This window comes from Marmota monax, unplaced genomic scaffold (assembly GCF_021218885.2).
Source record: "Marmota monax isolate L192 unplaced genomic scaffold, Marmota_monax_Labrador192_F-V1.1 WCK01_AAM20220418_F8-fsc00008, whole genome shotgun sequence".
In the NCBI taxonomy this organism is placed as follows: Eukaryota; Metazoa; Chordata; class Mammalia; order Rodentia; family Sciuridae; genus Marmota; species Marmota monax.
In genome coordinates this window covers 16518089-16542889 of record NW_026694432.1, presented here as the reverse complement: position 1 = coordinate 16542889, position 24801 = coordinate 16518089, and the positions used below count along the sequence as shown (strand labels likewise).

Below are 24801 nucleotides of genomic sequence, written 5' to 3'. Positions count from 1 at the left end.
ATGGGATTTCAAGGCTTGGAAATGGCAAATTAAGAATCAGGATCTGGATTAAGGTGGTGGGTGGCAGAGAATGGAGAGGGGGGGTCAAACATGAGAAATTATTAGAATTTAGGGTCAGCAAGACTAGGTCAGATTGGATGTGAGGGCAGAGGGAAAGGAGGAAATGACTCCTGCGTTTTTTGTCCTGGGGAATAAATCCAGAGTGGTAACACTGAGCTACACTTCTTTCCAACTCCTTTTTATTTGTTTATTTTGAGAAAGGGTCCAGAGAGGCTTAGAACTTGCGATCTTCCTGCTTCAGCCTCCCCAGTAGCTAGGCTTAGCGGCAAGCGCCACTACACCCAGGTTTTGGCTGGGGTGGACCAAAGTGAAACAAAGCCCAAGGGAAAGATGAAAGTCCAACTGGGGACACTTTGAGTTTGAGTGCCTGTGGGCTGCTCATGGATACAGATCCTCTCCAGTAGGAGCACAAAGGCTGTTCTGGTCTCTTCTTGGAGTCTGAAGATACGAAGGCAAACACGGGAAGAACTGGAGGTGAATTCCATTCCCTATTTTATCTCTTCAGCGGCTAATGCAGGAAGGGCGCAGGGAACCAGGAGACAAAGGGAGCTCAGGCACCGCCTTTGTTCGGGTGGCCCTTTAAGAAGCGCGCTCCCATCGCCTAGCCCGCCTTGTATGCAAATTTAGCAGTGAGGCGAGAGCGCGCTGCTGATACCCAGGACTGGGCTGCGGCGGTTAGTCCTCTCCCGGCCGCCGTCCTCTCCGACATATTGCCCGCAGGAGCTGCGGCGGCGAAGCGGAGAGCGCCGGGGGGAGGAGATGGGTGAGCAGAGCGGATCAGGCTCGGCCCGGGAACTAGAGGGCGTGGGGGTCAGGGTGACCAAGCTGCAAAATTGCTGCCCCACGCGGACCGGATCCGGGCGAAGGGAGGGGGAGGGGATGCGGGTGCAGACGGGACCCCGCCCCCTCCTGTCGTTTACCGGGGTGGGCCCTCTGTTGTGGGGGCGGGACATTAGAGTGGTGGGCGGGGCTTCCAAAATGAAGCGCTCTTTGGGGGCTCGGGCTTTGAAGAGGACCTGTTCGTCAGGTCTAGAAATGGGGGCGGGGTCCGGCGATGGGCGTGGCTTTATGCTAAAGGCGGAGCTTTTTGGGTTGTAAGTGCTTGTGCGGAGGTGAACATTCTGGGCTCTAGGGGCTTATACTGGGCGCGGTGGAGCAGGAAGGAGACCCTGTATTACTAGGAAGCCCATTCTAGAGCAGGGTTTCTGGGCTGAGTGCGTTTATTGGCTTGTGGGCGGGGTCTCTGGGCTGACAGTTGTGTGGGGGCGGGGCTTCTGGACTGAGGGGCTTTAAGAGGATGCAGAGCTTCTACAGACAGGAGAGGGTGTGGGTAGAGCTTCTGGGGTGAGGCTGTTTGTGTGGGGTTTTCCAAGCCAAATTTAATAGTGAACTTCGGTTCTGAGGGCTTGTTGAAGGCAGAGCTCCCAGAGAAGCACTTTTTGGTAAAATCTGAGAGAGGAGCTAGGGCATGGAGTGTGTGTGAATGGAGGCTGCTGTGTTGCCCTAAGAAATATGGACAGGTTATGAATTTGATTAGATGCTTAAGAGCTTTGTGCTGGGTGGTGCCTGGGATCTTGAGCTAGACTGCTAAGCCTAGGGAAATAGGTTGTGAATTCAAGTTTTGGGTCCAAAATCACAACATTCTCCCAGAGCACACATTCTTGACCCTGAGCTCAAGCCTTGGGTCCTGCCCTTGAGACACCTGGATGCCCATTGAACTGAATCTTAGAACCTTGGAGGAATATTGTAAACCTCCAGAAACTTGTATCCAAATGGGGTCCAGTGTGTACCAGAGCTGAGAACTCTGGACTCAGACCCAGTCTCTGACACAGTGTAAACTCAGCTTCCTAATCTGAACGAAGAACCGATTTTTTCTGGGCTTATTTGCCAATCAACATATACTTGCTGGGTATTGTGATAGGGATAGGAGAAAAAGCAGTGAAAAAGACAGATGTAGTTACTGACCTCACTGATGTTCTATGTTAGTGGAAGAGACAGACAATATACATATGTTAACAAATGAATAAGATAATTTTAGAGAGTGAATTGTGAGGGAAAAATAGAAATAATATAGAGAATGATGGGGGCAGGTACTTCAAAAATATTTGCTAGGGCTGGAGGTAGATCAGTAGTAGAGTGTGTGCTTAACTTGTGTGAAGTTCTGGTTTCAACACCCAGCAATGAAAAAAAAAAAAGAAAGAAAAGAATGAGAAATGAAAAATGGCATTCAGGGAAGAGTTTTTCAGACAGAGGATACACCAAGTGCAAGAGGTATCAGCAAGCTGGACATAATGGCACATGCCCATAATCCCAGCAGCTCTGGAGGCTGAGGCAGAAGAAGTGCAAGTTCAAAGCCAGCCTAAGCAACTTAGCGAGACCCTGTCTCAAAATAAAAAGGGTTAGGGATGTAGTTCAGTGGCTAAGTGCCTCTGGGTTCAATCCCCAGTTCCAAGAAAAAAAAAAAAAAAAGAGGTAATGACAAAATTAATTAATAAAATGAGACAACAGGTAATTGGTAGCCAGTATCATTGCTATTATCCTTGACATATACTCCCTGGCTTGAGCATCTACTTTATGTTGAGACCCACAGGAGGACGAAGAGGTCCCAACAGGACATCTTACTGTCGAAATCCGCTCTGTGAGCCAGGATCCTCAGGAGGCTCTGGTGGGGGCCACACTTCTAGCGCATCAGTGACCAGTGTCCGTTCTCGCACTAGGTAAGCCACTTCTCTGCCTCTTGCCCCTCCCTTTGGCAGAGTGAACTTCATTCTGGGATGACTAAATTCTAGCATGTAATATTCTGGATGCCAGGTTGTGCTTACATGGAAGTAAGCATCAGAAAAGACCCAGAGGGATCTCAATTGAAGGTAGTCATTTGACAGCTGTGGTAGACATCATAGAATAAGCTCAAAGACCTGGATTCCAAGGACAATTCTGATTTACTGATGGCTTGGACTAGTTGCCTTTTCTCTCTGGGCCCCCTTTTCCTCATCTGTAAAGTGGACCTAATATTTTCCTTCTGGGGGATGTTGGATGACCTGAATAAAATTAGGGATAGCAAAGACTTTGTCATCTTCTTTGTCTGCCAGTCAAGAGTAGGAGGATTTTGTCTGTTACAAGCTGCTTTTCTCTATTCTTACCCCATAGTCCTGTGCCCCAGAATCCCTTCCTGGTAAGGTTCTTAGGTCATTTCCTGATGTTATTCCCTTCCCACCCCAGGAGCAGTTCTGGAACAGGCCTCTCCAGCCCTCCTCTGGCCACTCAGACAGTTGTGCCTCTGCAACACTGCAAGATCCCCGAGCTGCCAGTTCAGGCCAGCATTCTGTTTGAGTTACAGCTTTTCTTCTGCCAGCTCATAGCCCTCTTCGTTCACTACATCAACATCTACAAGACAGTGTGGTGGTATCCACCCTCTCACCCACCCTCCCATACCTCCCTGGTAGGTGCCTAGCCAGGGCACACTGTGTGTGTGTGTGTGTGTATGTGTCTGTATATCTGTGTGTGTGAGAGAGATAGAGACAGACAGACATTTGGTTTCAGCTTAACATAGCCTACCAAGCACCGCTGTGCACTTGGCCCAGTGCTGAGCATTGAGGATTGTAGAAGGAACAGGAAACTGATTCTTGAATACTGCTAGTGTGCTTAGAACCACACTGGTCATTGTAAGGGTAACAGAGATTAATCTGACACAGATTTTGCCAAAAGGCACTCAGAGTCATCTTAAATCCTGTCAGAGAAATAAGCCACAGACATACACAAGTGTTTCAGGGGTATAAAGAACCCTGTGCAGAAGAGAAGGTACAGGGACAGGGCATGGGTTTTAAGAACAAGAGGGCTTACACACCACTCTCTTATCCCCAGGGACTGTCCCACTACCCTTCTCTGGGTCCTGTTCTACTCCTCTAGGTAATTTCCTGGCCTGACTCAGCTGGAGGCCAATAAAGGTCAGAGAGTGGGTACAGTCTCTGTGGAAAGGACTGGTCATGGGGAGGTTGTGGGTATGAGAAAAGCCCTTATATGGGCAAGGGGCCCGCTTGACTCCCAGGCCTCTGCCCCCTGACAGAACTTCCACCTGATCGACTTCAACTTGCTGATGGTGACCACCATTGTTCTGGGCCGCCGCTTCATTGGGTCCATCGTGAAGGAGGTGACTGGGTCCTAGAGTCTGGCCAGGGACTTTGGGACTTCCCTTTTCCCCTGGGGATGCCAAGGAGATATGCCCAGAACATTATCCACATCCCATTGACTCTCAGAGTTTACTGGGCATCGAAGAGAAGGATTTTACCTTGTCATGTTCTGCCCATCCTGCTGTGCACCTTTCCCTGGGTGGATCATAGGCCATGCTGGGTGGGATTTGGGCACAGTCCCCGTGGCCTCCATCCCCATCCCGTCCTATCTCGCCCTGACCCAGGCTTCTCAGAGGGGGAAGGTCTCCCTCTTTCGCTCCATCCTGCTGTTCCTCACCCGCTTCACCGTTCTCACGGCAACAGGCTGGAGTCTGTGCCGATCCCTCATCCACCTCTTCAGGACCTACTCCTTCCTGAACCTCCTGTTCCTCTGCTATCCGTGAGTACCCCTCACTTCATCCCTCACTGCCTAGCACCTGGCCCCTGATCACTGCCTGTGGCTGGGAAGACCTCAATATCTGGAAGATTCCCAGGCAGGCAGCAGTAGTATCCTCTCACATTGCCTGATATCATCCCACTGAGATCAGGAAGATTAACTTTCTTTTACAGAAGAAACTGAGGTGGCATAATTTACCCAAGCTCCTACTGATGGGAGTTCAAATGGGACTCAGATCTAGGTACATATTCCAAAGGAACATTCCCAAGGGGAATGAACAGGCTTTGTTTCCCTTTCTTTCTTTCGTTTTTCTCTGGTTCCTTATCTTTCTCTGTCTCTCCCTTTCTGTGTATCTCAGTGTTTGTATAATCTCTTGGTACCTCCCCAAGTCTGTGGCTGGCAAACAACTGCATGTTTGCATGACTCTGTGAGGGTATTTGCATGAAGCATGCCTGTATGAATGTGTGTCTGTACATGCATGTTTATGTGCCCACCCCAGTGTCTAGCTCACTCACTCCTTACACCTCACCAGAACCCAGATTGTTGAGGATGGAGGAATAGTTCTAGAAAGAGCACAGGATTGCTCCTTTCTGACCTTTCAGGTTGAGGAGGGCAAAGGATCTAATTTTTTCTTTTTTAAATATATATATTTTTAGTTGTCAGTGGATCTTTATTTATTTATATATGGTGCTGAGAATCAGACCCTGTGCTTCACACATGCTAGGCAAGTGCTCTGCCACTGAGCCATGACCCCAGACCTTAGGATCTAATTTTGCTGCCTGGGGCAGGCTTCTGACTGCCTTAGCATTAACAGTCATTTTCCAATCCAACTTCCTGAAGCTAGGCCAATCATGACTCCTGGAAAACTTCAGAGCTTGACACTTTTCCTTCTCTCCCTGCATAACTAAGAAAGCACTGGCATGGGAGTCCTGTCACACTTGATAACTAGTTTTTGTTTTTGTTTTTCTAGGTACTGGGGATTGAACCCAGGAATTGAACCCACTGAGCAATATCCATAGTTAATATTTTTAATTAATTAATTTATTTATTGACTAAGTATTGAACCCAGGGATGCCTTGCCACTGAGCTATATCCCCAGCTCCATTTATTTTTTGAAGCAGGGTCTCACTAAGTTGCTTAAGGCCTAAGTTACTGAGGCTAAACTCAAACTAGCAATCCTCCTGCCTCAGCCTCCCATGTTGCTGGGATTACAGGCATGCACCACTGTGCCCAGATTGATATCTAGTTTTTAATTACTAGAATGACATATATTTTATAAAAATGTTTACAGATTTAAAAAAAAATTTTGGAGTGCTGGGAATCAAACCCAGGGCCTTGCAAATGTTAGGCAAATGCTCTATCATTGAGTGACATCCCAGATCTCTATAGAAGCTTTTACATAGAAATGAAAAGTCTCATATAATCTCAATCCCCATAAGTTCATATATCATTTGTAGCATGTTCTTCAAGTTTTTTCCTGTGAAAATACATATACATGTACTTTTTTAAAACAAAAAATGGATTATACTGTGCATGATTTTATACAATTTACTGCATTTTTAATATCATCATATAATTTGAATATTTCTCTATAGTGGCACATATGGGATTGACCTTACACTATCTATTGTATAGAATTTTAAATTCAATTCTTTTATCTTCTATTGGTACTTTTGAATTGTGCCTAGCTTTTCCTTATTCATAGCAATGAGGCACATACATCTTTGCACATTTATCCAATATTTCTGTACAACAGGTTCCCAGAAGTAGACTCACTCCAAAAAAGTTATAGATATTAACAAATTGCCCTTCAAAAGGATTTTACATCATTAAAAAAATCAAATCTAATGCTAAAATGCTTATAGTGAAAAGCAGTAGCCACTAACCCCACTCTCCAGATTTTTAGTTCTACTCTTCAAAAGTAATCTCTTTTATTTTCTGGGTTTTTATTTATTTATTTATTTTATATATTTATTTTTTTGAGGTGTGTTTGGTGGTGCTCCACCAAAGAACTATCTCTCTCACCTTTTTTATTTTTTTTTAATTTTTTGAAACAGGGTCTTACTGAGTTTCTCAGGCTGGCCTTGAACTTGAGATCCTCCTGCCTCAGCCTCCTGTGTGGCTGGGATTATAGGCATGTACCTTGGTGCCTGGCCTTGTCTGCAATTTTTTTCTTTTTTCAGTTGTAGTTGGACACAATACTTGTTTTTGTTTTGTTTTTCTTTGTATATTATTTTTTAGTTGTGGTTGGACAAAATACCTTTTTTTTTTTTTATGTATTTTTATGTGGTGCTGAGGATTGAACTCAGGGCCTTGCACTCTACCACTGAGCCACAACACCAGCCCCATCATTGTCTGCTTTTGTTTTCTGAGTTACCTCCATAATTCTTTTACCCTTATACCTTTGTTTATTACCTTCAAATTGTAATTGTTGGTTTCATAATTGGGTAATAAGTTTACATAGTTAAAATTCAAGAGGTATAAGAAAAAAGTCTCCCCTGGACTGTGCCTCTCAGTCACTGTTTCCATTTCTAAGATAATCACCCATTTTTCTGGTTTATTGCATATCTTGGAGATAAATCTTCTATGCACATACAAGTGTGCCACACACAGCATGCAATGCATGCACATTGATTCTTTTCAATAACAGATGAAGTTTTATCTCAACCTTTTATTCCTACTGATACCAGCATTTGTTAACTGTTATTTTTAGTTTTCTTTTGGTTTATCAGTAGTAAAAGTATGCTAGAGGCTGGGGATGTAGTTTAGTAATAGACTGCTTACATAGCTTGCATGAGCCCCTGGGTTCCATCTCCAGCACTGTACACACATAAAAAAAGTATTTTTCATTCCATTAACAATAGTATTTTAAATCCCTTTTATGCAAGATGAGAATATTAGGAATCCTACCTATCTATCTTTCTCGCCCTCTTCCTCCTCTTACTTCCTGGCAGCTGTAATCTTTTATATTGTCAAGCTTGACATTCATATTCTCCTATATAACCATGTTTAAATCTTCTCTTCTTTGTCAAAAGCTAATTATAAAAATTAAATGCCAATAAGTAGCCTTGGTATAATTATATGTATGAAAATATCATTCATTGCCCAGTAGTGTACATAAATGACATTCTTTACTTATAGTTAGTTATAATCTTGGGTCTCTTGTAAGAATGTTCCTCATGTCAAAATCAAATAGTTCCTCTTTTCTTACATTCCATCAAATGCTTAAAATCGTCACATTTTAGTTTGATTCATATTTAGATTGTAACTTTCTTAGCTTTTAATTTTTCTTGGAGTTTCTAATTGCCTTTCTTTTTTCTTGTTGACAAAAGAATGATGGGCCTTCAGCATATCCTCAAGTTTATCCAGCCTCTCAATCATGCTACCTGTTGCCTGGAGTTCATTTTTCCCCCTAGAGACATCCCTCCTGGAGGCCTCCATTCTCCTGCTCCAGTCTGGAGTGGTTGCTCTTTAGGCCTGCTGTACAGCTCTCAGCCTGAGACTTCCCTTCGCTGCCCTCCTGGGTTGGATCCACTGTTTCCTGGATCCCATGTCTTCCTCTTTCTTGGTTTTCTCCCTTATTTTGCTGGAGTACATTATCAGGTAATTCCCTTAAGAGTGGGTATGTGGGAGGTGTATACATTCTGAATCCTTGCATGTCTAAAAATGTCTTTAATCTGCTCTCAAACTTTATTGATGGTTCTGTTTAATGTAGATTTCTAAATTCAAATTTTTGTTCCATTTTCTCCAGCATCCAGTGTTTCTAGTAAGAAATCTGATGCCAGTTTGATTCCTATTCCTTTGTAGGTAGATGATTTTTTTATTTTCTGAAAGCTTTTAAGAATATTCAGTTTATGTTTTGATTATTTGAGATTTCACAAAGATGTGTCTGGTGTAGAACTTTTTGTCATTCATCCTATCAATATTCTAGGATATTTTTTAACCTGGAGATTTGGGTATTTCTTCAGCTCAGGGAATTTTTCTTCTATTATTTCTTCAATAATATCTTCCTCTCCATTTTTTCTGTTCTCTCTGGGACTTCTGTTCATCAGATGATAAACCTCATAGATTGATCATCTGTTTCTCTTATATTTTCCCATTTTTTTCCTTCTATTTCTTCCCCTGCTTCTGTCCCATCTTCTGTCTCTTTGCTTTGCCTTCAGAAATTTCTTTACCTTTGTCTTCCAGCCTTTTTAATGATTTCTTTCAGTAATTTTTTTCCCCATTACTAAGGCTGCTTTCTTGTTTTCTGATTTGTTCTTTTCTCATGATATTCTGTTCTTGTTTTAAAAACCTCTTATGTTTTCTCGATTTTATCTTTTCACTGGGGCCAGTTTTTCTGTTTCATTCTCCTAGTTTTCCAAGTAGAGTTGTTTTTTCCAGTTGTTTATTTATATTTAAGAATGAAGGACTGAGTATTAGGAGTTTGTTTCCTTTCCCTCTGCCTCTGTTTCAGTGGGTTGGGACGTTTGACTGGGAGTTCTAAGAACATGGACAGGACACACTGACTGGCAGGTTTTACCTTAGAATAAATGAGTGAGATGTTAGTTGTCAGGCTGTGGGCCCCCTTAAGTCAGAAAGAGGGAAGGGGATATTATTCTAAGATGGTCACATTAGGACCTCAGTTCTTCACACACAATTCACTCAATTTCTCTTTAGAATTGTTCAGAGTAGGTTATGTGAAATGTATAGAATAAAAGAACAGACTCTTACAGATAGAGATCTTTCTTTAATCCCATTTGTTCAGCCTTGTCTCACTTTCACCCTTTATCAAATATGCCAATTTCAAGCCAGTCTCTCTTGGGTCACTCTGGGCAGATAAGTTCCCACCCCCCAGTGCATCCTCTCATAGCATATTCTAGGCCTGTGCTGTCCAGTGTAGCAGCCTCTAATTGCATGTGGTTAGTAAGCACTTGAAATAGGCTACTCTGAATTGAGATGTGTTCTAACTGTAAAATACACACTAGATTTCTGAAGGCTTACTACAAAAATATAAGACATCTCATTAGTAGATGTTTATCATATGTTGAAATGTATTGGGTTAAGTAAAAATAGAATATTAAAGTTAATTTCATCTTTATATGTAACTACTGGAAAAACTTATATTACATATGTGACACTCATTGTATTTCTGTTGGAAAGCTCTACTCTAGGTAATAGCTTCCTCATCTGCCAACAAATCTCCATATGCTTTCTAAATTTGTCAAAATCATTTGTGTACTAATAACCCCACTCTCATTTTTTTCTTTTTTTCCTTTCTGCTGGTATGGATTTATTTTCTACTTTTATACTGTCACATATTGGGTGCGGAGGGGGTAGGAGGGAATTTGCCATCTTGCATGTGAAGCTGCTTCTAATTTCTGACCTGTCAGAGTAGTCACTTACTATCACCAAATAATTTAATTGATCACAGGGCCTATTTGCAGTCCTGCTTAGAGGGAAAGTCAAGGAGCTTCTTAAACTATCCATTGTCCTATATATAGAACACCTATAAAAAATTTAAGTTGACCAACAATATACTAATTATGCTCTTCTAAAAATCAATATTGTTTTTATTCTTTAGAGAAAAGTAATAGGTGAATGATTACAGCATTTGAAATATACATATTTGAAAATATGTATAAAGGCTATATATGCTCCAGATTATGATTTCCAATTTATTTTAACGTACCTGTGTCAGTTTCATTGAAATAGTCACAAAATTTAAAAATAGGGACTTAATCGGTAAAATACTTGCTTTTAAGGTTGAATCTGTTTACCTTTTATTTTAATTTAAGTGCCACACACTCATTCCTATAAGGTATCCTGAAGGATGTTTTAGGAATTTCTATTGCAGTCTTTTTTCTTGCCTCCACACAATCACTATCCTTTTTTTTTTTTTTCCTATACAAAATTATACTGATCTGTTCAGAACCAGGCATCATGCTGGGTTTTGTTTCAAAGACTAAAAGTATGAAAGCCCCTGTCATCCCACTACTCTGGAGGCTGAAGTAGGAGGATGGAGTGTTTGAGGCCAGCCTGGGCAGCTTAGGGAAAGCTTGTCTCAAAGTAAATTTTACAAAGGTAAGGGGATATAGCTCAGTGGTAGAGCATTTGCCTAGTACTCTGAAGACCCTGGATTGCTGGTAATCCCTGTAATCCCACAGGTTCTGTAGGCCGAGGCAGGAGGATCACAAGTTCAAAGCCAGCCTCAGCAATTTAGCGAGGCTCTAAGCAACTCAGTGAAACCCTGTCTCTAAATAAAATATAAAAAAGTGCTGGGGATGTGGCTCACTGGTAGAGTGCGTGCCAGGCATGTGTGAAGCACTGGGTTTGATTTTCATCACTGCATATAAATAAATGAATAAAATAAAAGTTCATCAATATCTAAAAAAATATTTAAAAAAAAAAAAAAAGCTCTGAGAATGTGGCTTAGTGGTTGAGTGCCCCTGGGTTCAATCCCCAGTACCAAAAATAAATAAATTAAAAAATTTATGAATCTTACTATTTTAATGTGTGGCTGAGAGATGAGGATCAATATAAGCTATGTTACTTAGGGAAAGTTAAGGAAACTGAGGCTCATAGACGTTAAGTAACTTACCAGGTATAGTGTCACATGCCTATAATCCCAGTGGGCGGGAGTCTGAGGCAGGAGGATAATAAGTTCAAAGCCAGCCTCAGCAAATTAGTGAGGCCCTAAGCAATTCAGCAAGACCATGTCTCTAAATAAAATATAAAAAAGTCTGGGGATGTGACTCAGTGGTTAAGGGCCCTTGGTTTTAATCATTGGTATGCCTCCCACAAAAAAATAAATGTTAAATAACTGGGGTTGGGGACATAGCTCAGTTGGTAGAGTGCTTGCCTTGCATGTACAAGGTCTTGGGTTCAATCCCCAACACCATTAAAAAAAAAAAAAAAAAGTTAAGTAACTTGTCCTAAATCACAGACCTAGTCAGTGGCAAAGCTGAGATTTTAATCCAGGCCTCTTTGACCTCAAATGTTGTTATTATATTTTTTTAAAGACAAGTTCTCACTATTTTGCCCAGGATGTTCCTGAAATCCTGGGAACAAGCAGTCCTGCCTCAGCCTCCCTAGTAGCTAGAACTACAGGATTGTACCTGTAGCACCTGGCTAAGATTATACTCTTGACTATAGTTCTCTATATATCTTACCTAACCTTACCTCAGAAAAGATAGTGACATCCCTGGAAAACAAAAGCCCAAACAGGCTGTTACTTGCCCCCAACATTTAGGTATCCCTTTTTGGGTCCCCAGGAAAAAAGAAAAAAGATAAAGAAAAAATTGCCTCCACAGTGGCCACACCTTGTAATCTCAGCAACTTGGGAGGCTGAGGCAGGAGGATTGCAAATTCAAAGTCAGCCTTAGCAACTTAGTGAGGCTCTGTCTCAAAATTTAAAAAGGGCCAGGGAAGTAGCTCAGTGGTTAAGTGCCCATGGGTTCAATCCCCAATACCAAAAAAAGAAGTAAAAAAAATATTGTTGTTAAGAAGTATATCACTGTCTGTCATTGACCCTAACCTTTTGGAGACACCCCACACTGGAGGCCTTTTGAGGTTGTGTAATTCTAGGGACCTGGGGAAATTGAGAGGCCTCAAGCTGAATAAAAGGGAATACCTGCCAGCTGGCCGTGGTGGTATGCACTTGTGTTCCCGGCTACTTGGAAGGCTGCAGTGGGAGGGTTGCTTGAGTCCAGGTGTTCTGGGCTATAGTGCATATGCTGATTGGGTGTTTATACTCAGTTCACCATATTGATGACTTCCTGGAAGTGAGGAACCACTTTTTTTTTTTTTCTTTCTTAGTTGCCTAAGAAAGAGTGAAGGCCAGTTTTGGGTTTTTTTTGTTTTTGTTTTTGGTACTGGGTATTAAACCTAAGGGCACTTTACCACTGAGCCACATCCCCACCCCTTTTTATTTTTTAGTTTGAAACCCAGGGTCTCACTAAATTGCTTAGGGCTTCACTAAGTTGCTGAAACTGGCTTTGAACTATGATCTTCCTGCCTCAGCCATTGGTTTTACAGGGATATTCCATGTACTGTTCTTACCCAGGAATAGTTGGAAGAAAAATCATCTCTAGATTACTGTGTGTGTGTGTGTGTGTGTGTGTGTGTGTGTGTGTGTGTGTGTGTGGTGGTTGTGGGGATGGAACCCAGGGTCTTGGTCATGCTAGGCAAGCACTTTACCACTGAGCTATATCCCCAGCCCTTTTTAAATTTTATTTTGAGGTGGTTTACACCTGTAATCCCAAGGACTTGGGAAACTGAGACAGGAAGATCACAAATTTGAGGCCAGCCTTAGCACCCAAGCAAGACCCTGTCTCCAAAGAAAAGAAAAGGAAAAAAAAAAAGGGATGTAGCTCACTGTTAAAGTGCCCCGATATCAAAAAAAAAAAAAAAAAAAAAAAAAAGTTTGAGACAAGCTCTCACTAAATTGACAAGGCTGGCCTCTAACTTGCAATTCCTGCCTCAGTTCCTCAAGTTGCTAGAATTCTAGGCATGCAACACCGTGCCTGGCTTTTAATCCCTAATACAACAGTAAATGCTATGTAAAATGTTGTTATACTCTGGAGAATAATAATAAGGAATAAAAGCCTGTACATGATAAGTTCAGTACAGGCTTAACCATTGTAGGCCTAAATGCAGCTGCACTCATTAACAATGTAACTTTTTTTTTTTTTTTTTTTTTAACAGGGGTACTCGGGGTTAAACCCAGTAAATGCTATGTAAAATGTTGTTAGATAAGGAGGTGCACCTTATCCCACTGAGTTACATCCCAGCCCTTTTTATTTTGTTTTGAGACAGGGTCTTTTTAAATTGCTTAGGGCCTCACCAAGTTGCTGAGGCTGGCCTCAAACTTTCAGTCCTGCCTCAACCTCCCTGGGTTTATGAGAGTATGCCACTGTGCCCAGCACTATGTAACATTATTTGCTGGGTATTTTCAGTCTGGGTCTGGTTGAACCTATAGATATGAAATCCACAGATAAGGAAGACCCACTATATTCTTCTAGGCTGTGGGTTTAGGTAGTTTTTTGGGGGGGCAGGTGGGTACCAGGGATTGAACTCAGGGGCATCAGCCACTGAGCCACATCCTCAGCCCTATTTGTATTTTGTTTAGAGACAGGGTCTCACTGAGTTGCTCAGCACCTCACTGTTCCTGAGGCTGGCCTTGAACTCCCCATCCTTCCTGCCTCAGCCTCCCAAGCCACTGGGATTACAGGCGTGCACCACTAAGCCCGTGTTTATGTAGTTTTTTTCCTAATGAAGTACTGTCTACACACTCAGAAAAACTCTTGACTGATTAGCTCCAGCCCTGCCTGGGGGTGCTTCTGAGAAGGGATTTGTACCATTTAAGGGTCTATTTTACTGCCTACAGTGTACTACATAGACACAAAATAAATATTCATCCCTAAATTGCCCTCTTCTGCAAACTGAAGAGCCACTTCTCACATATGCACCCAATTATACAATGTGTACCTCTTTTTTTGTGGTGGTCTAATTTTTTTTTTTTTTTTTGGATACTGGGGGTTGAACCCACAGGTACTTTACCACTGAGCTATATCCCCATTATTTTATTTATTTGTTTATTTATTGGTACCAGTGATTGAATCCAGGGTTGCTTTACCACTAGGCCACATCCTCAGCTCTTTTTTTATTTTTTGAAACAAGACCTCACTAAGTTGTGAGACTAGCTTTGAATTTATAATCCTCCCACCTCAGCCTCCCAAATCTCTGGGATTACAGGAATGCACCACTGCACCCAGGTTGTTTATATATTTTTAAGTTTTTTTTGTTTTGTTTTGTTTTTTTGTAGTTGTAGTTGGAGAGTGTGCCTTTATTTTATGTGCTTATTTTTTGTATATGGTGCCTCACATGTGCTAGGCAAGTGCTCTGCTAGTGCAAGTGCTTTGAGACAGGGTGTTACTGAGTTGCTGAAGGTCTCATTAAATTGTAAGGCTGACCTCAAATTTGCAATTCTCCTATGTCAGCCTCCCAAGCTGCTGGGATTACAGGCATGCATCCTGTGCTGGATTTATGTATACTTTTAACTAATTAATTATTGGTAGTGATTTTTTTTTTTGTTTGTTTTTACATTATCTGTCCTGGTCTCTGGTACCAGAAGAGCTAGAGGTGAGCCTTGGCTCCATTTCTTCCTTACTAATTGTGTAACCTTTGAGAATTTACTTCACTTCTCCGAGTTACAGTTTACTCAGCTGAAAAGGAGACAAAAATAACAGTATCTAATTCCTTTTTTTCTTATAAGAAAAAATAAGAGGATGCATGTAAAGTATTTAGTACCTGGAATATAGGCTGTACCCAATAAATGCAGGCTGCATTTAGATTGTGGGGCAGGGACTTGTCTCTTGTTCCCTGCCATATTCCCAATGCTCATGACACACTCAATGCTAAGGGGAGCATTGATGTGAGGATGGATGATTGGACAGATGTCTAAATCCTCCCGTTGTAGCATCCAGGAGAGCTGAGACCCAGAGAGGAAAGCAGAGTCCCCTCTGAGGCTCGGGGTTGGGATCCTGGCCCACAGTCAGGCCTGCCCATACCACTGTTTTCCCCAGCAGGTTTGGGATGTACATTCCATTCCTACAGCTGAACTGTGATCTCCGCAAGACAAACCTCTTCAGCCACATGGCCTCCGTGGGGCCCCGGGAGGCAGTCAGTGGCCTGGCAAGAAGTCGGGACTACCTGCTGACACTTCGGGAGACATGGAAGCAGCACACACGACAGCTATATGGCCCGGAAGCCATGCCCACTCATGCCTGCTGCCTGTCACCCAGCCTCATCCGCAGCGAAGTGGAGTTCCTTAAGATGGACTTCAATTGGCGCATGAAGGAAGTGCTCGTCAGCTCCATGCTGAGTGCCTATTATGTGGCCTTTGTACCTGTCTGGTTTGTGAAGGTATACAGCTCAGTCCAGAGAGTGAAAAAGCCTGGCTGGGGCCTTATCCTGCTGCCTATCCCACACGGGTCTTCCTGTTTCTATAAATAACTCTTCTGTTTTTGATGGGGTTTCCCATCTGTTCTCATCTGGAACATTACAGTGACAGTTGTCTCCATTTTGGAGTGCAGAGAATGAGGCTTCCTGAAAGGAAGTAACCTATCCAAGGTCACTTAGCCAATGAGGGAGACATGGCATTGTTATTCACAGTGTTTGATGAGAAAGAGCAGTGACTTTGTATTTCAGTGGCTGTTTTGACAGCAAGCATGTCACAATATCCTGCTTTGTTCTTAAGTAGGGAAGCAAGGATTCATCCAGATCTGAGACACTTCAAAAATCTGTGTTTGTCTTATATGGCCTTCAAGGAAGGTACCTGCACATTTAGGACTTCATGCCTTTTGAGCACTTACAACATACTAGGATGTGTCATGTGTATTATAATCCTTCTGATGCATCTTAGAGTGCTCTTACCTGCATTTAAAAGATGAGGACAATAAAGCACAGTGGCTTGCCCAAAGTCAAATAGTTAATATGCAGAGGAGCCAAGATTTGAGTTTATGTCTCTTGGACCCTGCAGCCTGTACTCTGGCTCAGAGCAGGGGCAGTGGGAGCAATTTTTCTTTATAGAAAACTGACTAGTTGGCACAGGATCTAAACTTTCTTTGTTAGGTGTGATTCTTGGTATCAGGCCATCCTGAGGTCTCCCCAGGACTGTCCTAACCTCTAAGGCAGGTAGAATCAGGGAAGAGAGGGAGTGAGGCTGTTAGGAACATCCCAAGCCTTACCTACCTCCTTTTGTTCCCAGAACACACATTACTACGACAAGCGTTGGTCCTGTGAGCTCTTCCTGCTAGTGTCCATCAGCACCTCAGTGATCCTCATGCAACACCTGCTTCCTGCCAGCTACTGCGACCTGCTGCACAAGGCTGCTGCCCATTTGGGCTGCTGGCAGAAGGTGGACCCTGCGCTATGCTCCAACGTGCTACAGCACCCGTGAGTTGCCCCTCCTGGCTCTGCCCAACCCCAGCCCTCCTGGTCAGTGTCTGGTGTCACCTGCCCATTTGCTCACTTCAGTGAATAGTTATTGAGCTTGTTTTGAGTATTAGGTCTTACATGCAGGGTAGGGTGTGGTGGGGCCCAAGACAGAAGTGTTCCCTGTCCTTGGGGAGCTTGTAGTGTACTGGGGATGGGAGGCGGGCAGGTGGTAAATCCATGTACTCATTGGTTGCCTCATTCACTGGCTTATTTATTTATTCACTCATTGACTGACTTGCTCATGAGGTCATTCACTCATTCATTCATTCATTCCTTGTTCATTCCTTTCTCACATGCTCACTTAACCACTCATCATCAAATTATCTGCTCTTTCAGTAGACATCTGCTTCTACCTACTCTGTACCAAACTGGGTTCTATGTATCAGGCAGAGGAACTTGCACTTTGACCTACAGGCTAAGGGGAGCAGTAGAGGATTTTGAACAGCAGAGGTGTTTCAAGGTGTGCTTTAGAAACATCAGCCTGGGACAGGATGTGGTGCTATGTTAGCTAATAGGGAACCCTGGCCAGGGAAGGAGGGCCACCACGAGGAAATGACGAAATCCTTAACAAGTTTACAGACTGGTGGGGGAGAGACACATGTAAGTAAATAGTTAGAACGAGTGAGGCGAAAGAGGCCTAGCTGCAGGATGCACTACACCCAGAGCAGAGGCAGATGTTACCTTGCTCAGGAACCGTGAGTTGCTGAGCTGTCCTCCCCTTAGCCTGGCTTATTCTTCATTGCTGCCAAATGTTTCTACACCCTTTATCAAAGTACTTTTTGCCCCAGGTTATACTAATTTTCCTGCCTGTGTTCCCCATCAGGCTGAAGTTCCTCAAGGTTAGGACCACCTCTGAAATCGCATTTGAGTCTTGAGCCCAAGACAAGGCCTGGCAGAAGAGGCCCATAGGATAGGTTTATAGAGGTAGGCCCACTGAGGAGCAAAAATGTACAGGGAGGCCACATAAGCCAAGCCTCCTGGCATTGGTCCTCCCTGCTTATCAGGGTCCTTTTCTGTCCTGTCCAGGTATCCAGAAAAGTGACTGAATGGGCCAAAGGAGGATTGACTTAGCCTTAGGCTCTGAGGTGGGGAAAGAGTAGAAAGATAGAACATAGCTTAATGTGAGCATAAACTGATCTACAGCTCACTAAGGTCTTCAGATAAGATCTAGGCTCCTTGGCATGGTTTCCCAGCTGATGAACTGAGTCCTGCCAACCTTTCTGCTCATCTCTCTTTTTTTTTTTTGGTGGGTTCTGGGGATTGAACTTAGGGCTTTTGTGCATGCGAGGCAAGCACTCTACCAACTGAGCTATATCCCCTGCCCTCTGCCCATCTCTTACTGTGCCCTAATTCATATTCTGCTCTAGCCAGACCAAACTGACCCAGGTCTTCAGATGCTTTATATATTTCTGCATCCAGCTTTTGCCCACAATGTATCTTTGGTTGGAATGCTCTTTCTTTCTTTGATTGATTGATTCCTATCCATCCATTAGTACTTTGCTTCTTCCAGGAACACTTTACTGACCACCTCAGAATGGGTTCAGGCCATGCAAAGTTGCACCTGCCTATAATCCCACTCACTCAAAGGCTGAGGCAGGTGTTGTTCCAGGCCAGTTCTGCAACATAGTGAGATTCTGTCTCAAAATAAAATATTTTCTAAAAGGACCAGGGATGTAGGTCAATGGTAGAATGCTTACCTCGCATGAGCAAGACCCTGGGTTCAATCCCCAGCACTGGAAAAAAAATAATAATAATAAGGAAATGACTGACGAAATCCTTAACAAGTTTATAGACTGGTGGGGGAGAGACATGTAAGTAAATACTTAGAACCAGTGAGGCGAAAGAGGCCTAGCTGCAGGATGCACTACACCCAGAGCACCTTCCCCTATGGGGAACCCATCCCTTGAGCACCCCATAGTACCTAGTACCATACTTATTGTACTTAACGCTTTCTGCTGTGTTTACTTAGTTTCCTGTCTGCTATTCTAGGACTGAAAGCTTCTGGAGGTCAAGCACCTGCCCTATTTAAACCTCAGCTTTCTCCCCTGACCCCTGCCAGAGTTGCCTGGCTTATGATAGATACATTGCAAAGTTTTTGTGGTTTTTATGTATAGTCTTCTCTTTCTTTCTCCTTTTTTTGGGGAGGGGAGTTAAAAAATTACACACAGTGAAATGTACAAACTACAAAGTATATAATTCTTTGAGGGTTTTTTTTTTTGGTTCCAGCAATTGCCCCCAGGGGTGTTTTACCACTGAGCCATATCCCTAACCCTATCTATCTATCTATTTATTTATTTATTTTATTTTATTTTGAGACAGGGTCTCACTAAGTTGCTTAGGGCCTCTTTAGGTTGCTGAGGCTATCCTCAAACTTGTCATCTTCCTGTCTCAGCCTCCCAAGCCAGTGGGATGTGTGCCACCACACCCTACTCAATTCTTTTGAGTTTTGATAAAGATATGTACACCTTGTAACCTACCCCCATCAAGGTACAGAACATTTCTAGCCCCTCAGAAATTTCCTCATGGTCCTTCCCAGTGACCCCTTACTCCTAAGACAACAACTTTTCTGCTTTCCTTCACCATAGGTTAATTCTGCCTATTCTAGAACTTCATATAAATGAAATCATAAGTAGATGTTTTTATGTCCATCTTCTTTCTTTCTTTCTTTCTTTTTTCTTAGAGAGAGAGAGAGAGAGAGAGAATTTTATTTATCTTTTATTTTATTTTATTTTTCGGCGGACACAACATCTTTCATTGTATGTGGTGCTGAGGATCGAACCCGGACCGCACGCATGCCAGGCGAGCTCGCTACCACTTGAGCCATATCCCTAGCCCCCATCTTCTTTCATTCTGCATATTGTCTTGAAGTTCATCTTTGTGATTGTGTATAACATAAATTTTTTTAACCTTTATTTTATTTATTTATTCATTTATTTTTATGTGCTACTGAGGATCAAACCCAGGGCCTTGCACATGGACGTGCTAGGCGAGCACCCTATGGCTGAGCCACAGCCCCAGCCCACATAGTTTTTTTGTTTTGTTTTCAGGGGTATTCCCAGCCCTTTTTTTAAATTTATTTTGACACAGGGTCTTATCTCAGTCTCCTGAGTTGCTGGGATTACAGACATGCACCACTGCAGCTGGCACACATAACTAGTTTTTCCTTTTCTTTTTCTTTCTTCTTCTTCTTTTTTTTAATTGGTACTAGGGATTAGACCCAGGGACACTTTGCCACTGAGCTATATCTCCAGCTTTTTTTTTTTTTTGAGACAGGATCTTACTAAGTTGCTTAGGGTTTCAGTAAATTGCTGAGGCTGACCTTGAACTTGCAATTCTTCTACTTCAGCCTCCAAGTAGCTGGGATTTCAGATGTGCACCACTGTGCCTGGCCATAACTAGTTTGTAAATGAACTAGTGGGTCAGGAATGGGTTAGAAGGGAGCTGTGGTTCTTAGTCTCTGGCCTAGAACATTTGGGAGGATGTTAGAAGAAAGGATGTTAGAAAAAACTCACTGATTTCACCATGTTATACACATGCTCATGGGGGGGGACTCTTAGTGCCAGGCTTTGTGGCATGCTCTGAGGACACAGAGATGAATCAGACACTGTCCTATCCCTAAAGGGCTCCCAGCTTAATTAGGGATACAGATGGAGAAATAAATAAATGACCAACATTGGGGAATGTGGACCAGTAGCAGGAGATTCAGGTAACAGTAAAAGGATGCTCAACACTGGGGGGTTTTAAAAAAGACTTTCTGGTCGGGCATAGTGATGCACACCTGTCATCCCAGCAACTTGGGAGACGTGAGGTAGGAGGATCATAAGTTTAAGACCAGCCTGGGCATCTTGGAAAGAGACCTTGTCTCAAAATGAAGTAAAAAGGGCTGGGATGTAGCTCAGTGGTACTTATCTAACTTGGATGAGGCCTTAGGTTCAATCCCCAGCACCAGAGCAAACAAACAAAGGCTTTCTGGAGGAACCTGGGTTTTTTAAGTTGATGAAAAGCTTTCTGGAAGGCTATCAGGAAGGCTGGAGGGAGCAGCTTATGTGGAAACAGTAGTAATATGGTGTGCTAGAGGAACTGAAGTAGTTCTGAGAGGCTTGAGCATGAGCTATGTGGTGGGAGTCACAGGCAGCCATACAGGACCTCAGAGGCCATGCTAAAACTGTGGGGCACTGGGAAGCCTGCAGCTCATTTGAAGCTCATAGTCAGGCTCAGCCTGGTATTTAACAGAGAACACTCATGCAGCTGTGTGGTAGACCAGTTGGAGGATAGAAATGAGAACAGGTGAAACAAATACACTAGAAAAGGAAAAAGGGTTTTCTTGTAGCCCTTCAGCTCTAGACTTTCTGACTTCCAGTGCAGTGAATTTCTCATGGTTCTTACCCTATTTAGAGCAGAGGCAGCTAAGGCCCAGAAAAAGAGAAAGTCGCTGTGTCCAAGCAATGAAATAGAAATACAGCCCTGGTAATCACCCTGTGCCCAATCTTCTGATCCTCTCTTTCATGGGTGAGCTGGGGATAAGTGGCACTCTTGGACTGTGCCTTCAGGTGGACTGAAGAATGCATGTGGCCGCAGGGCGTACTGGTGAAGCACAGCAAGAATGTCTACAAGGCAGTGGGCCACTACAATGTGGCCATCCCCTCCGATGTCTCCCACTTCCGGTTCCATGTGAGTTTCTTTCCCCGGGAAGGAGGGCCATACCCTGATCTAGAGGAGATCGGGTGGGTGGGGATCAGTAGGGAGGAAGGTGATGTCATAGCAAGAGAAAGCTATTTTTAGAATTTCCCAAGCCCATAGGAAGACAGTGCATTCGTGCAGCACAAGGACACAGATTATCACTTCATAATTGCAGCTCACTTGGGAACAGATACTTCAGAGCATTGGATGGAGAAGATCATACAATAAAGGAAGGGATTCTTGGTGGAGAGGATCATTCCTTGTTGTATAACAGGAATTGTGCTAAGCACTCATGTACTCTCCCATTCAATATTCCCCAGAATCTTGTTTGAGAGAGAAATGACAGGGCTATACCTGTTTCCAAATACTGAAATCAGCTTAGAGAGTTTTAACTTTTATTCAAGGGTACTTCCCGGGAAACTTGGGAACTGAGGGTAAGGACACATGACTCAGCACTGTGGAAAAGGGCTGCTCAAAATCAGCAAGGCTAGTGGTCTCCATTTTATTTATTTTACTGTCGAAAATCCCTGTTTCCAACACAAGAGACCAAAATTCAACATATAGGACTTTATGGTACTGCTCTATTTGAAGGGGTTGGATCTCCCTTTATTTCCCACTTGCCTCTGTTGAAGCTCCTGAGGGAATTCTGGGGAACCTGGCACTCTAAAAATCACAGTTTGAGAAATCACTGATCCAGGATGTTATCTTCATTTCACAGTTGTGAAACCTGAGGCCCAGAGAGGGAAGGGACTGTCAGGTGCAGAATGGAGGCTGAGCGTGGCATCCCGATTTCTTGAACTCCCATTTCCTGCCACCTCTTCTCCCAGAGACCCAGAGAAGAGGTTTAGGTTCCTTAGCCCCAGCAAAGCTGAGATTTCCTACATTTTTTTTTTTTTTCGTTGTAGATGGACACAATGCCTTTTTTGTTTATTATTTATATTTGGTGCTGAGGATTGAACCCAGTACCTCACGTGTACTAGGCAAGTACTCTACCACTGAGCCACAACCCCAGCCTGAGATTTCCTAGATTTTGAGCACTCTGTTTTTTAGTTTTATTTTTTTTTTTATTTTTTTTTTTTTTAAAGAGAGAGTGAGAGAGAGGGGGGAAAGATAGAGAATTTTTTAATATTTATTTTTTAGTTTTCGGCGGACACAACATCTTTGTTGGTATGTGGTGCTGAGGATCGAACCCGGGCCGCACGCATGCCAGGCGAGCGCGCTACCACTCGAGCCACATCCCCAGCCCCATGTTTTTTAGTTTTAGATAGACACAATGTCTTCATTTTATTTTTATGTGGTGCTGAGGATAGAACCCAGTGCCTCATGCATACAAGGTGAGCACTCTACCACTGAGCCACAACCTCAGCCCCTTGAGCACTCTTTTGAACTTAGGAGAAAAATTTTCTTAAGTTCAGCACTCTACCTTGTTCTGAAACATCAGGTAAGAGTGGGGTGTTTCCATGTTCCCTGGAAGCTTCCAGCCTAGTTAGAGATGCCACACAGGAAGTAGTAGGTAGGCAGGCTATACAGTCTATAGTAACTTTCCATGCCAATGCCATAAGATTCTAATTTGTTTAGGCCCAATAATACCAAGAGGATGACATATAAAAACATGTTTATTTTAGACCAGAGAGACAGTTTGAGAGAGCAAGCAAGACCTCAAGAAATGCTTCCAGGAGGAAGTAGTTGAACAGTATCTTAAACGACTAGGTGAGAGCAGCAGACCTGTCAGGAGAATTACCACAAGCAAAGGCAGATGAGGTAGCAAAGTTCACGCACATCTTACAGTCTTCTCCCCACCAAGTCTGCATGGGGTCCCAAAAGCTTTTCCTTTTCCTAGCCCACCTAGAGACTGCATCCAAGAGGCAGGTTTCTGGAGCATACCTTCTGGTCCCCATGCCTATCCTTTCCTGAACAGTTTTTTTTCAGCAAACCCTTACGGATCCTCAACATCCTCCTCCTGCTGGAGGGTGCTGTCATTGTCTACCAGCTGTACTCTTTAATGTCCTCTGAAAAGTGGCACCAGACCATCTCACTGGCTCTCATCCTCTTCAGCAACTACTATGCCTTCTTCAAGCTGCTGCGGGACCGCCTTGTGTTGGGCAAGGCCTACTCCTACTCAGCCAGCCCCCAGAGAGACCTGGATCACCGATTCTCCTGAGTCTCAGGGTAACCCCAGGAACAGCATCCAGGCTTCAGCCAGGAGCTCCCTGGAAAGTGGCTGTTGGGGAGGGTTGAGTGTGGGGTTTAAAAAAAAAAAAAAATCCACCAGAGCTTTGTATTTTTGTTACATACTGTTTCTTTCTTTGATAATTGATGTGACAAGAGAAAAAAAAAAAGTCCTATTTTTATATTCCCAACAAGCATGTGTACTGTGTGGTTCTTTCTCTTCTGTCAGTCAGAGAGTCAGAAATATGGAATTCTGGGTTGGGAAGCTTCACATGTGGCTTCTGGTCTTGGGGCCTCTGCTTTCTCCAGTGGACCTCTGCTTTCTCCAATGGACAGGAGACGAGGAGGCATCAGAGGCCATGGTGGTGATTGTTGCTGCTAACTGGTTGCTGCTAACTGGTTGCTGTGTATAGATGCTGCTCTGTGTATTCAGGCCTTGTCAAATCTAGCTACTGGGTATTAGACTCAGGGGCCCTCGACCAGTGAGCCACATCCCCAGCCCTATTTTGTATTTTATTTAGAGACAGGATCCCACTGAATTGCTCTTGCCGTTGCTGAGGCTGGCTTTGAACTGGCCATCCTCCTGCCTCAGCTTCCCGAGCTGCTGGGATTATAGGCATGTGCAACTGGCCGACCAAATCTAACTTTTAATAGCAACCCTAGGAGGTATCACTCCTGTAGATGAGGAAGTGGAACTCAGAGAGCTACTGTGACTTGCCCGTGTCGGCATAGCTAGGAAGTGGTAGAAATGGACATTAAAAAAAAATACTTTTGAATGATGACACTGCTGCCCTAGTGAAAGGTGATGTCTTGACTCTCTCAGCATGCAGTCACTGCAGCTGTGCTGTGTGCCAAGTACTGTGGTAGACAGGATGCCAAGATGCAGATACAAACAACACTACACTGGATGAGTGTCACAGTTATAAGGTACCTCAGAGAAGGAATGTTTAACACTCTCGGGGCTTACAGGAGAGGATAGTCTGAGTTGTATTAGTCACTTCAGAGGTGAGCAAGAGGAGCAAAGAACATTCCAATGAGAGAAAAGGGTACAAACAACAGCATATAGATTTGGAACATTTGGGTGTGTTTGGGGAGGGTAAGCAGAATGTGGTTTCTAAGGCAGAAAGGATAAAGAAAGTGGGGTGAGGGGTGGGGCTGAAAAGGACAACAGAGGTTAGAGCCGGGAAGACCTAGGGCCTTAGCCTAGGGAGGTGTGTGAGTAGGGCCAAATGCTAGAATGGAAACAGCTGTGTGCAGGGTCACCTGGCTTCTATAGGCATTAAATTGAGGGAGCTTAGGCTGGAAGGAGAGAAGCAGCCACTCTCTTCTATACAACCTATACTCCCTGAA

At 43.5% G+C, this 24801-nt stretch overlaps 1 protein-coding gene across 8 annotated transcripts; it reads left to right on the top strand.

Annotated features, from left to right (window-relative positions):
- The first annotated feature begins 677 nt into the window (after positions 1-677).
- Positions 678-23645, top strand: Tmem39b (transmembrane protein 39B). 8 transcript variants are annotated; one of them, XM_046469324.2, is made up of 9 exons: positions 678-823; positions 2651-2777; positions 3280-3499; positions 4124-4207; positions 4472-4626; positions 15192-15528; positions 16373-16560; positions 21153-21273; positions 23338-23645. In XM_046469324.2, exons 1-9 carry the CDS (start codon positions 820-822, stop codon positions 23518-23520), a joined length of 1419 nt encoding a protein of 472 aa, XP_046325280.1. In that variant the 5' UTR covers positions 678-819; the 3' UTR covers positions 23521-23645. The 8 variants fall into 8 exon arrangements, with proteins under 8 accessions (XP_046325280.1, XP_046325279.1, XP_046325282.1 ...); XM_046469323.2 differs by having other exon boundaries at positions 23201-23645; XM_046469325.2 differs by lacking the exons at positions 678-823; positions 2651-2777 and adding an exon at positions 3922-4004 and having other exon boundaries at positions 3383-3499; positions 23201-23645.
- Positions 23646-24801: the final 1156 nt, after the last annotated feature.